Raw genomic sequence first — 13,357 nt, forward strand, 5'->3', positions numbered from 1 at the left:
CTCCTCAAATGTTCATCTTGTAGTGTACTGTGTAGCTGTAAAATGAGAAAGTTTCCTACCTGGCAGCCATGTTGAGATCTGTTGAGGAAATAACAAGCACCGCCCACCAGACGGACCACAGCCAATAGGAACACTCTCTCTCTCTGAAATGACCTGTGATTGGTCAAAGTCTTCCGTCACAGGCTAGATGTTTTAAAGCCTGAAACCAGAGCCATGATGGGGTGCAGAAGTCTTGTTTTCTCTCAGAACACTTGAATTACAATATGCTGAAAGGTTATCATGGAATTGTTGTCCAATGATGCCAAAAACATTCTGCCTACTGAAGCTTTAATTGGACAAGCATATTGATTATGAGATTTTACAGTCAACTGTAAAAGTTGTTTTTCCTGCATTTTAACAACTAAAGAAACAAGATAACAAGCAAGCCAGCTAATACTTACTAGTCCAACAGCAAGGAGGCCAGCTCAGCGTCTGTCTTGCAGCCTTTCATTTCACGAAGCACTCGCCAACAACTAAAAGCCAATCTGAGGTTTACTCTTGTCCGGCAGCCTCTTGCTCAGTCACACTCTCTTTCTCTTCTTTGCTTCCTCCGTCAATGTCCTCTTCGCTCTCTTTGCCTCGGCCATGACGTCCGTACTGAGCATAGAGTGCTCCAGGGATGACGTTTTTTTGTAGGCCAACTAGGAAGTCCGCATCGCCCTGGTTGCCTTAACAAAAAGCCAATGGGATTTTTCCATTGGGTTTTGGATTATTGCAGAAAATACACTCTGAGGCAAACAGATGTTTATGATACTTACAAATTTTGTTCAGAAAGATAACCTCCACAAATGGCCACCACTGTTATGATTTTTTGAAGTGTGAATGCAGAAGTAAAACGTGACGCTATTAACAAACTACACCACGGTCGCATGAGCGCGGGTATACATAACGAGACTGTAAAGGAGGACTAGTCGGCATCATGACATTTAATAGTCTCATTCAGCCATTTGTTAGCAACCGGCTTTTTTAAGACACATTAAGGCTTCAAAATTCACAAGTGAGGTATTTATTGATGTATTTTATGTCATAGAACAAAACGTTAAAATCTCTTTAGCTTGTGTTCCAGACAAGGGAAAAGGAAGTGCTAAAATGCTAACTCATTTCCGGGTTTCATTCCTGAAGCACTCTATACAGAGTTCCTTCTGGTGTGTGACGAAGTGCCGTAAAAAGACCCTTCTCCCGGGAGATCGTAACTACTCACCAAAGGTACATAGTGCGATAACGGACGTTTGGCGTGCAGAGTGTGAATGAAAAAGACGCCATTTTGAGTTGTTATTTTAAGGTAAAAAAAAAAAGTTGCATAATGTTGCTTTAAGATAGTTAAGTTTGTGCATCTTCATATTTTTCTATAAATGCGCATAATCTTTAATATTGTAATTCTTATTTATGACAAAGAATATAGGTTGGATTTTTACAGTGCATCACATACACAGACAGAGAGTCTGTAGTCTTGTGACTACAGGTTGCTTCCTACCCTTTTTGAAGACCCTGTTTCCCAATATTAATTTTTTGTGTTAAATTTAAAAGTGTAATTTAGGGAAGGAAGGTTTAACTCCTTGCTCCAAACAGAACATGAGAAAAAAGAAAATTAAATCAAATTTAATTTAATTTAATTTAATTTAATTTAATTTAATTTAATTTAATTTAATTTAATTTAATTTAATTTAATTAATTTAATTACATTTAATTACATTTTTTAAAAAAGAAACTGTAATGAGGAGCAAAAGAGGGAAGACGAAAAAGAGGAAGAAAATACAAACAAAAGAAGAACACATTTCATTGTTTGGCCTGTGGTTATTAGACAGAATTCACCTCCCAGAGTTTATGAAATTTATTATATATATTACATTCCATGTGTATAGTTTAGTATAAAAGGCATCAACATTTTACAAAAGAAATTATTTCCATCATAATAGTAATTCATGTGCTCCATGTAATTATTTCAGTGCCATAAGTTGTACTGTTGAATTACCTAATTTGTTCCCTGAGTTAAATGATTTATGCCCTTAAACTACTTCATTAATTTCCTTAAACTGACCGCCTCTTAGTCCCTTCGACATTCCCGCTGAGTCACTTGATCTTGGGCTGAGACACATGGATGTACCTCAGGTTTTTGACATTGTTGCATTGTCTTTGATATGTATTTTCCAGAATAACACATTGCCATAAAACATGTTGATGATACTGCAGATGTCATCCAGTTTATAGAAACTCAGCTTCAGCATTCTGGAGCATCTAACGTGTGCAGGTAGAGAGGATAATGAAAGGGTACAAATTTCCTAAACTGAAGGAGCAAATTAACTACATCAAGTGAACAGATTACTGGAGGAAACAACTTATCAACATTTTCACATCTACCAGCATCCGTACTATTTTCTCTGCAGTGCTATAAAGCAAAGATTAGTAAACTTGAATCATCCTCCTAGGCAGATACACAGGCAGATATTATTGTGCGAAATGGAGAACTACTGTACATAATAGGAAATGTCGACAGTGGTATAATTTTCCGTTGTTTTTCCGAACCCTGAACCCAACATCGAGAGCCTGTGGAGTGGTATCAGTGATATTTGGCAAGTTGGACTCCACATGTTGGGGAATCATGAAAGTTTGTGAAGTAAGCCTTCCTGAGATTGTCCTCAGACCGAGATGGCAAAAATCGACATAGATTTTATTATTAAACTACCACATTAACATTTGGAAGACAACGTAGCTGAGGACAAACCAAGACAGGAAAGGGGAAGTGCCACCGCTGACATTGACAGAGGATCTTGGGGCAACTTCCTTCAGCAAGACCTCCACTGAGTAATGGTCACTCACCTCCAGCGCCTGAACAGAAACCACAGAAGAAACAGTTTACCAACCTCAGCACGAATCTATGGAACACAACTTGGGTTTTATTTGGGGTGTTTGCATATTTTACTGTTTGAGTTCAGTCTGTCACATTTATTTGTTTACATTGATGCGTGCGCACACACACACACACACACACACACACACACACATGCAGCCTGTGTTACCTGTTCCTCTGTGAGTTTGTATTCCTTTTGGAAGTTAAATGGTTTGGCTGAAGAAGGCACAATCGCTCTGACAAACCGTTCCCCGTTCACAACGATCCTGTTTGTATCAGACAGAATGGACAGACCAGAATAGACATTTTACTGATGTTTTTCTCATTTCTCTTAATGAAAATATGACGGCGTGTTGAGGAGTTGAGGCCCGGTCACATCGGCATTTAATGGGCTTCGTTCACGGAGCCCAGATAAATTAAGATAAACTGATTCATTCTCTCCTCCATGCTGCCTGTTGATACTGTGGTTATGTGAACACCTGGAGGCCCGCTTTTTCAACCTGTACCATATTTTCCCATGTTTTTGTGTCTAAGTGAGTAATGGTTCTACAATATCTGAAACTGGTCCAGTATTGAGGGAGAACACTGTAATGAGCTGCGAGGGAAAGTGAGCAGCGTCAATGTAACGTTACGTTCACTAAAAGTGCCTGTTTTTACCACTGACAGGCTCAGATTGTTATTATAAGTATCTGACAACATTATGGAAAGGACCCTACGGAGAAATAAAACCTTTTTCTTAACTTTCGCTTGATCCGGTCTGTTTGTTATAGTGTCCAAGTCCTGCTGAAGGAGAAGTCTCATTGTGAAATCTGAATATCCGTATACTCTGTATGCTCAAATAAAGACGGGTGACCTCATCCACATTGTGGAAATCATCTCAATATTCAGCCATGACATTTAAAATCTTTTAGATAACACTAAGCTACGCTTTCTGTTTTCCAACACAACTGTGGTGGAATTTCTGATACACAAGTTAACTCAATAGGAAGGAAGAGGCCCCGGAGCTGTTGATGTCTTACACAGAAGGTTTATTGAAGCTTGATCAAGGAGCAATTGTCAGGTCTCCAACATTGAGGTGCTCTCTGCGTGAAGGCCTCACGACTCTGCCCTTCCTCCCTGGTGCTTAGTGTTTTACCCTTATCATGTTTTGACTTACTCGGTTCCTCTGGCATCTCTGACCCTGGTTTCCCCAGCGACTGGCTCTATGGTCCCTACTACAGACGCAGCTGTACAGATAACGGCGGCTCCCCTAGACAGGACTCCAACCCAATAATGTCAACAAAGGGACACTCTGAGAAACACTCTGACCCGACCAACGAGAGAGGAATTAATAGAAAATTCCATCACAACAGCAAACTCTGCCCGGCTGACAATCACGTTTCCACCGTGGATGAATTCTACTATTCCACCGTTGTCTTCCGGCAACACGTCACCTCGCCAGATTCTAGACTTCTCCTTGAGGAAGACTCTTTCCATAATGTCAGACACTTATAATAACAATCACATTCTGTCATGGCAAAAAACAAGCACTTTTACTGGACGTAAATGACGGTGTTAGCTTGCCCCAATAGGATTACATTACAGCTGGTGAGCAGCTGCCGTCTACAGCGCTCTCCCTCAATACTGGACAAATTTCAGAAATTGTTGTCCCTATTAGTTAGTTAGACACAAAACATGGGAAAATAGGGTTGAATTCACCAATTCACCAATTCACCTCTGCTACTGGGTCTATACAATCTATTTACAGTCATCATTTACAAAAAAACAAAAACAAAAAGCCAACCACTAACAGCCGGGCAAGAATATGCAAAATTCGACCAAACTGCTGAAACCTTCGCCTATAGTTTACATTAGTCATCTGTGTGTTTACTGTGCTACTAATAGGGAGCTGTACGGTTCGTCTACCTTCAACGTGATTGACAAGCCCTCTCATGTTGGACTGAGAGCAGACTGGACGCTACAGTGACTCACTAAGTGGTATTACAAGACAGGACGGGCCGGGGCTAGCTGGTTAGCATGCTCATTTCAGTAGATATCTCTGCAACACAATACACTGACATCTTTGACATAATGTATACCTCTTCACATTCTGTTGATAATGTTAGTTCATTTTTTTAAACTAAAATTCTGGCCAGATCTTACACATTGAACCTTTAAGGAATGTGAGTTCACCTGTCGTAGGTGCAGGAAGTGGACTCTCGCACAGTGGTGTCAGTCTTTTCTGGAATGAGCCAGATGAGGTTCTTGTCTGTGATCAGGCGCACAAACTTCCTGTTCTTCTTAGCAAGGTAGCCGCAGTCGGCGTTGAAGTCCCCAAGAAGCATCACATTCTGCTCGTTATACACACATACACAAACAACACTGATGGTAAGGTGACAACATCTTAATTGGCTGTATTTTAAAACTGTGTTATTTTAAACGTGTTCTTGTTACCATTAACATTCAGTAAAATTAACTTTTACCTCAGTTTTAAACATCTTCTTCATATCTTGCAAAACATCATACAGTGCATCAAGCTCTTTAGTGGTGTTGGTTGGAGTGGTGTGCTGAGGTATGAGGACAAACTCCTTTATATCTGAATATGGAGGGAGGGAGTATGCAGGGAAAGGTGTTTATATGCCTAAACATCAGCATGCTTTTCATCATCTTAGAAAGGAATCCTGAGTGTGAGAGAACTGACCTGTCTTGGGGGCTTTGAAGCGGACAACAAAAGGCTCTCTGGAAAAAGCATCAACATCTCCTGGTCGAGTATCGGGGTACTGATACTTACCCGTGACTGTCACTGTACCGGTTCTGCACACATTCAGACAAATAGTAAGACCTAAACATTACTGCCTGTACTTCTTCAGCTGTTTTAACATTTTTGGTGCACGAGTGTACATGTTCAGCTCACCTGTAAACAAACACATACTGCTCCTGGTAGGTATTCCTGCCCAGTCTCTCACTGGCCACAGCTTCATACTCATGCTCAGTGTCATAGCTGAATATTGAAGAGACACAGACAGAGAAGTGGGTAAAATGCTGATACTGCTGCTTCTGTGTCTCCCTCTGTGACAGGGTTTCAACAAGTCACATTTAAGACTTTTAAAGACCTTTTTAAGACCATTATGAATGTAATTTAAGACCCATTTTACGTCCATTTAAGACCACTATGAATGCAATTGAAGACCTACTTCATGTCCATACTGGCAAGAAAGTAAATAAGGATATGAAAGAAAATTGGAACTCCGGAAAGTAAATTAATTTATTTACTAAAAACACATTCCTTCCAGCAGTTTTCCCAGTCTTTGTTGCAGGTTTGTCACAGTTTGACGAAAGCAATGTCGGCGACGTTACTCAGCTTTTCACTTTCCACGAGGTTTCTCCACTAATAAGCACACCACTCCCCCTTGACTGCACGTGAAATGGGTGTGCTCCGATAAATTCTATCCGAGGAGCACAGCTATTCCCTTTTGGCTCTGTTTTATAGTTCTGTTACGGCGTGCCCAAAAAAACTAAACATTTAAAAGCAAGACAATGCATTTCTTTTATTAAATGAAAGTAACGTTAATGAGTTTTTAAGACCTGCCAAAGTTGTTCTTAAGACATTTCATGAGATTTTAAGACATTTTAAGGCCTTAAATTCAGTTTATTGGATTTTAGACTTTTTAAGACCCCGCGGGAACCCTGTGTGAGGAGTAGTCACGAATGACTGTACTGGTGTGACTGTGCAGTCGCGTGTGCTTACCGTTTGTGTGCGTGTGTGTGTGTGTGTGTGTGTGTGTGTGTGTGTGTGTGTGTGTGTGTGTGTGTGTGTGTGTGTGTGTGATTAATCACCTGTTAAGGCGTTTAAGCAGCTGTGGTACAGCTACTTCTTTAGAGTCTCTCACTTCCTGGAGCAAACACACGTCACAGCGAGTGATGATCTGGAACACACATCACAGCAATGTAAAGGTGACTTGCATTGTAGTGACTGTTGCATTCTGGGTATGACGGTACTAGCTATGTTATTGCTTGTGAATAATACCATGGTAATGAGCCTACCTAGACCATGGTTTAAGAGAGCTGGATACGCTGCTGCCAATTTGTCCCAGTGGCCACTCGCGGTATTGTGGCTATAAAATCCCCAAAAGCATTTTAAATGCTGTTCATTCTGCTTATCATTTAAATTCAATTTTAAGAATCAGATGGACATGTTGTTTTTCTGTTTAATAGTGTATATTTTGTTGATAGATTACACCGAATAATTAATGCCACATAATACAGTTCACACACCCAATATTTACTTTATAATTAAAGTGAAAAGGGGTGAATAGGGGACGGCTTTTAGAGAGTTCTCTGCCACATTTGAAATGTTTTGTCTTGATGGTCGTGTGCTGTCACTGAAAAAACGTTACCTCAGCTGAACTCGCTCATGCATACTTTTCAGAAAAGGCGGTAAAAGCGTAGGGAATGTGTTGATTTGTCCTCTTACTTTATTGTACTATTTTTTATTATTGATTAGTATTGATACCCTGTATATAATAAAGAATTAAGTAACCTAAAGGGAATAAATAAAAACATTTGCCCACTCATGTTCAAGACAGAGGTAAAATATCTCAATCAAGTCCATTTGTCTTTGTCTTACCTTGGCAAGAATATACATGACATTGGTCTTCTTGGACTTGGATTCCCCAAAGTGTTGGAGGTTGAAGGCACAGACTCTAAACTCTGAAGCCCCTTGAACGTCACACAAACCCACGAGGAAGGAGAGTAGGAGGAGGGAAGAGGACCTCATGGCACAGAGCTGCAAGAGACAGTAACCTTGTGTGTGAAGAAAATCTGATTTGATTAAACATCTATACAGAAGCAGCAGTAACTGTCCAGTAAATACACCAAACAAACACATCACTCCATATGCACACAGACTCTCACATACACAATATGCAGTTTCCTAACACACATCCTTACCAGTGGCGGCTGGTGACTCCAAAAATCAGAGAGGACAGGAGGATAACCAACCCACAGCGCCATGTTATTTTACAGTAGTTGGCTACTGATCTCTACTTTCTTTCTTCATTCAGTATAACAAAAACAAAAGAGACAAGGGTATATCACACTAAACAATTATATTAAAACCTACATATAGGCCTATTGAGTGTCTTAATAGCCTTTTTCTTAGTCAAATTCGAAAGTGGTTTCACATATTGTTCAACATCCTTCAAGAAAAGACCAATATATGGTATTTATTGTTAAATTTATATTTTTATGAATAGATTATTAAAGGAAAACATATCAAATTTATTATAAGAAAATATTGTTTTGGTGTTTTTGAAGGAACCGAACACCACATTTTCCCATAATAATGTCTTTAAAGATATGATCAATGACAAATCTGCAAAGGTGTTTTTTAATTACTGCATGTAGTGATTGAAAAGGTAATATTCATGAATAATGTTGAAGGACACTTCCTTAACCTCGTTCACTATTAGGTATTTATGAGGAAGAATACAGACCTTCTTCCAATAGCCTATATATCATTTACAAATCTGCAGGGTGTTGCTGTAGAAGCATTTTCATTAGAATTGGTTAAATAATGGATTTTCCTCCAAAGAAGAGAGAAAAACGTTATATAAAGGACTCTGAGATTTGGTAATGGTTTATTTCAGTTAATTACTCTTTTTAATATTTCGATCTCCCTCTTGTCTCTCAAAAATAGAGGAAGACCAACCTCCTCTGTCTCTATGGACCAGCCTCCACTGATCCATACACGTATACAATCAGCAAATGTGCAGTCACTATTATAGTTTCCATAATGTGTACAATCACAAAACATATTGCAGTGTTCTGTGTGCCTCATTTTATGCTTGATGTTTCTGCATTATCCCCTTTGCTGCTGTACACTGCAAATTTCCCCACTGTGGGACTAATAAAGGAATATCTTATCTTAATTAACTTTTCTTTTAACTCAGTTTAACTTTTAAATGAAAAGAAAATACAAGTACTTAGAAATTAGACTAGGATTATGTTGTGTGTGTGTGTGCAAAGTTTAAACATTAACTGCAGAGTAAAGCCTATATGCCTTGATCTTCCTGTAGTGTCAATGAGCTTCCTCTTTTGCAAATGTAAGCATTATGATTTCCCCACAACGCCCCAGGATGAGCTGAAGGGCTACGTTGGACTTCAGCTAATGGCTTTTTATTTTGCGTTAAATTTGACATTTTGGGAAATAAAATTTGTCAAATAAAATCTTATCCTGTTGAGTTAGATGAGAAGATCAATAACGCTCTTATCTGTTCGCAAAGAATGGTGCTATAGAGCCAGGAGGTGATTAGCTTAGCTTAACATAAAGACTGGGAACAGGGAAACAGCTATCCAAAGTTCAAAGATACTACCAGCACCTGTAAAAGCTCACTCTTTAACTCATCAGGAATGGTGTGTGGTTTTACATGGATACATGCTTTTAGCTCTAGCTTCATATTTAGCGTGTACATAAGAGTGGTTTCAATCCCCTCATCTGACTCTCAGCAAATAAGCAAAGAAGTTCAAAATGTCAAACTATTCCTTTAAAGCCAGCAAAAGTTACAGTAACATTAAACTTAGAAAATAACAACAAATATAACAGACACCTATTTGTTGATACAAGCGCAACAGCTGTTCATATCTCATACATATCAGAATGTAGTCATTTGATTAACGTGAACGTTTTTGTATCATTTATTTGTCATTGTTGATCATAAAATCGGCTAATTATTTTAAACTTAATTAATGTAATAGTCATGATTTAGGCTATTTATTGAGCTTTAAGATGCCCACTGCTATCACTTGTCTGAACCTCTATCAGCCCACCACACACATAAACATACAAGAGCTTGTTTCATTCATACCACACACAGTCACACAATAAAGCCTTTTGTCTCAACATGAAAACAGAGACCTGTGTGGCAGGTCAAAGGTCATAGGAGAGGCTTCAAATGCTCTGGTCTGCTCATTTCAGGTTATTCAGGGTCGGGGCTCAAATAAATATGACGTCATGGTAAACATGGGGAAATCCATTGCGGGGTTTACAGCTGCCAGCACACATGTGACAGGTTTACTGAACTTTACACAATATTTCTATTATTAACAGGATTCAAATTGTTTCCATGCTGCATGCATGTAATGTCCATGTGAAGCGGAGGACTTACAGTTGCTACAAACCCGTTGAAATGTGAGTTCTGTCAGCATGTTACACTGTTAAAAACCTGTTAAAAACACTCCTATGATTTATCCCCTGCATAACCAATGAACACAGTCCCAGTGGAATGTGTTAGTAGTATTCTCTCTCACTCTCTTTCTGTCTGTCTTTGTCTCAAACACACACACACACAGCGAGAGGGAGAGACACACATTAACATACAGACATCTCAGGTTACAAGTCACATTCCCCAGTAGAGACTCGACTCTCTTTAAAAGAATAGCAATAAGTCAAACTAGAGCAGCGGAGACTTACCAGCTTGTTAGTTCAGGACTTGTTTGTTTCCTGCCACCTCCTCTCGGGTGAAACTTGAAGCTGGTCTATCTACTGGTTCCTGTGGGAGGGACTTCTCTAGTCCACAAGAAGTCTATTAACTGCAGGCTACAGTATATTCTGCTGTGAGAGACTCTTCAGTTAATAAGTCAAAAAGATGTTTTACTTTACTTGCTTTCTCTCTTTTATTCTAATTTCCTATTTAAACCTTCTGGGCTGTACTGTACTCACTGTGTGGCATTCATATAAAGAGAAGTTCAGCTATCATAGGCAGATGAACACTTGATTATTGAGTGAAGATATCAACATTCATGTAAAATGATACATGAAGAATTATAGAAAATAAACTTGATAAATTATAGTATGCAAAGAGATTTTGGCGTTTCGTTGTTTCTCTTTTAATCTGATGTAGGAATTTGTACATTTTGACCTTTTCCCATTTTTGGGGTTTCAGTTCTCTTAGTCTCATGACATTGTGAAAATAAGTTTCCTCTTTCTTCCCCTGTCTATTACTCTCACAAGCACAAACTTTTTACTGGTATAACAAGCAAGAGTAGGTGTGACATTCAGTATGTTAAATATGGTGTAAAGCGGTAGTAGCTGCAGGGAGGATTTTCACACCTCTCTCCAACTGCTGCGCAGTTTTAAAAATTGGGCGTGACGGAATAAAAAGGCCAGAGGAGGTTTGGAGTTCCTAGAAGAGAAACAGGGTGGAGTCTCTCTAAATATAGCCTCTTACTAATACGCTTCTTTTTATTGCAGGAAAAACTGAATCAGACAAGATTTATGATCACATCATGTCCAGTCTTGTTTAATTAAATTAATAATAATAATATGAATAATAATCACCATCATCATCATGATAAGTGGTTATAAGTGGTTTGTTTGATTTAGTATATCAAACTGTGAGACTTTTACCCTTAGAGACCCACATAGACCCATTTTGTTTTTGTTTTTTTGGGTGGGGGGGGTCTTTAGAGGGAGATAGGAGGTCAACAGTAGATGTCACATAGAAGTGGTGTACGTCATCTGAAAGCTGGGAACATGAAGATTAATTTGAGATGCAGCTCAGCGCTGTGTGTCAAGTTGTGGGGAACCCCATAGGACAGCTATTCTCAACCACTGGGCCTGGGGCCTCAGAGCGCCACCTAGTGGGCCGCGGAGATACTGCTAAATGGTTAGATTAACCTTTCAAATTTTGACAACTGCTATTCTGTCTTTCAGAGGTTGTAGCTCAGTTTTAAAGGTAGAGTGAAGACTACTGGTATCATATGAAACTACAAAACTAAAGAATCCAATGGTCCCAACCATGTCATGCTTGTTGGGAAGGAGGTTAAATAACGCTCCAACGTTATGCTCAATTTTGGCGAGGAAGAACTGGCATGGTTAAGAGGTCCCTTGACCTCTGACCTCAAGATATCTGAATGAAAATGGGTTCTATTGTTACCCACAAGTCTCCCCTTTAAAGAGATATATGTCTCAGATGCAGCGGCACAAAATGGAGCAGTTTCCATAATAGCAGGGAGTGATGGGTGAGCATGAGCTGAATATTGATGTGGGTCATTACACCTGACAGTGGCATAACACATTCATAGCCCAGTTTGTCATTTATTTGGAAAGGTGGTCCTTGGAAATTTTTTAACAATCAGACGTGGGCCTTGAGTTACAAAAGGTTGAGAACCCCTGCCATAGGAAAAGTCATGCTGTAATTTGGTTTCAAAAACTTTTTGGACATTTGTGCAGATGCTCCACACCTGCGTTTGGACCAGTCGTGTTCAGCAGAGCTCAGAGTGTCATGTTGCCACCCCAGAACACAACACAACTAAGCCACCACAGAATCCTGTGAGGGTTTACCTTGACCCACAAGACACCCCAGAGGCAACACGATGGGGGGGTTCTGCTCCAGCCGTGGCAGAAACACGCCTGTGAAGACGGGCATCAGCTGGCTCAGGATCTTGTAAAGTCGTGTTCAAGTTGGACATGGTGCTCTGCCATATTATGGAATAATAACCAATTATTCAGACCACTTAAATGATGGATTGTCCTAAATTAACTGTTGTCCAAGTAAAGCCAGCATTATTCAGTGTAGGTTTTATATCTACATAATTCACCTCATACAGTTGAACCACATGTCCAAGAAGTCACCCGGGGTGTTGACCATGAAAATAACACTGGAGACTGCATATAAACTGTTTGATCACATGTAGCCCTTGTAATTATTAATTAAGAAAAGCAGTTACTCTTGACGTTGCCATCCACTTTTTATGGTTCACATGCAGTGAGGGCTTTGATGGTGCAACTGTTCATTTGTATCAAATCTGAAATATGGTTGATTATATTGGACTTTCAGCTAATTATTCCTTGACAGAGGTAAAAATTTCATTGATAGACATATATAGATATACTGTTTTTCAATTAGGGTGCAATTAGATTTAGCCAACCCTGGCTATGGTCAACATCTTTGTGGTTATCAATTATTTGCTGTTTTATTGATCCGTGTGTGAAAAAAACCTTTCCACTTATTTTCAATTAACAATAGAGAATTGTTAATCTGCCATCTTTGAGTTGTATTTTTGCATTCACTTCAAAGTCCACTTGTTTTCCAGGTAACATTTCAGTATTTTTGTTGATCAATTGAAAAGCGACTAAAATAAACCACTGAATCAATGTGGTAAAAATGTAGAACATGATGTCTGAGAGGTTAAATACTTCATTGCAACAACTATAACCATTTGTTGTTTCAGTATCCATTATATGCCAATACTCAAGTTTTATGAGATATAGCTTTTGAATTCTATGATCTGACCTCTGAACAGGTTTGGATCTTTAATATGTTAATTAGTTAAAAGTGAACTTCTGATCACTAATTTTTTTCCCCCCCTAATTAAAATTGATTTGCTTACCTTGGATGCACTAACCTGAGCTGAGGTACCTTCCATTCAAATCCTCACACCTGACAAATGCTGAAATTTCAGAGTTTACTTGAAATTTGTGATTTGTCA

The 13,357-nt window shown here is 39.1% G+C and overlaps 1 protein-coding gene across 2 annotated transcripts; it reads right to left on the bottom strand.

Annotated features, from left to right (window-relative positions):
- Positions 1-1,855: 1,855 nt before the first annotated feature.
- Positions 1,856-10,469, bottom strand: dnase1l1 (deoxyribonuclease I-like 1). Of its 2 annotated transcripts, none has more exons than XM_074643137.1 (9): positions 10,338-10,469; positions 7,494-7,652; positions 6,704-6,792; positions 5,781-5,867; positions 5,568-5,680; positions 5,350-5,462; positions 5,060-5,217; positions 3,057-3,153; positions 1,856-2,865 (listed from the first exon to the last, which is right to left on the bottom strand). In XM_074643137.1, exons 2-9 carry the CDS (start codon positions 7,641-7,643, stop codon positions 2,719-2,721), a joined length of 954 nt encoding a protein of 317 aa, XP_074499238.1. In that variant the 5' UTR covers positions 7,644-7,652; positions 10,338-10,469; the 3' UTR covers positions 1,856-2,718. The 2 variants fall into 2 exon arrangements, with proteins under 2 accessions (XP_074499238.1, XP_074499239.1); XM_074643138.1 differs by having other exon boundaries at positions 7,494-7,669; positions 10,338-10,433.
- Positions 10,470-13,357: the final 2,888 nt, after the last annotated feature.

Source organism: Sebastes fasciatus, chromosome 8, assembly GCF_043250625.1.
Source record: "Sebastes fasciatus isolate fSebFas1 chromosome 8, fSebFas1.pri, whole genome shotgun sequence".
Classification (NCBI taxonomy): Eukaryota; Metazoa; Chordata; class Actinopteri; order Perciformes; family Sebastidae; genus Sebastes; species Sebastes fasciatus.

Bases quoted from the DNA above. Each gene is read 5' to 3' on its own strand.
- dnase1l1 (XM_074643137.1), bottom strand. From the start codon at position 7,643: ATGAGGTCCTCTTCCCTCCTCCTACTCTCCTTCCTCGTGGGTTTGTGT. The intron at 5,681-5,780 runs GTGAGCTGAACA...GAATGTGTGCAG, and splicing joins CAGTATGTGTTTGTTTACAG to AACCGGTACAGTGACAGTCA. The intron at 3,154-5,059 runs GTGAACTCACAT...TGATACAAACAG, and splicing joins ACTTCCTGCACCTACGACAG to GATCGTTGTGAACGGGGAAC.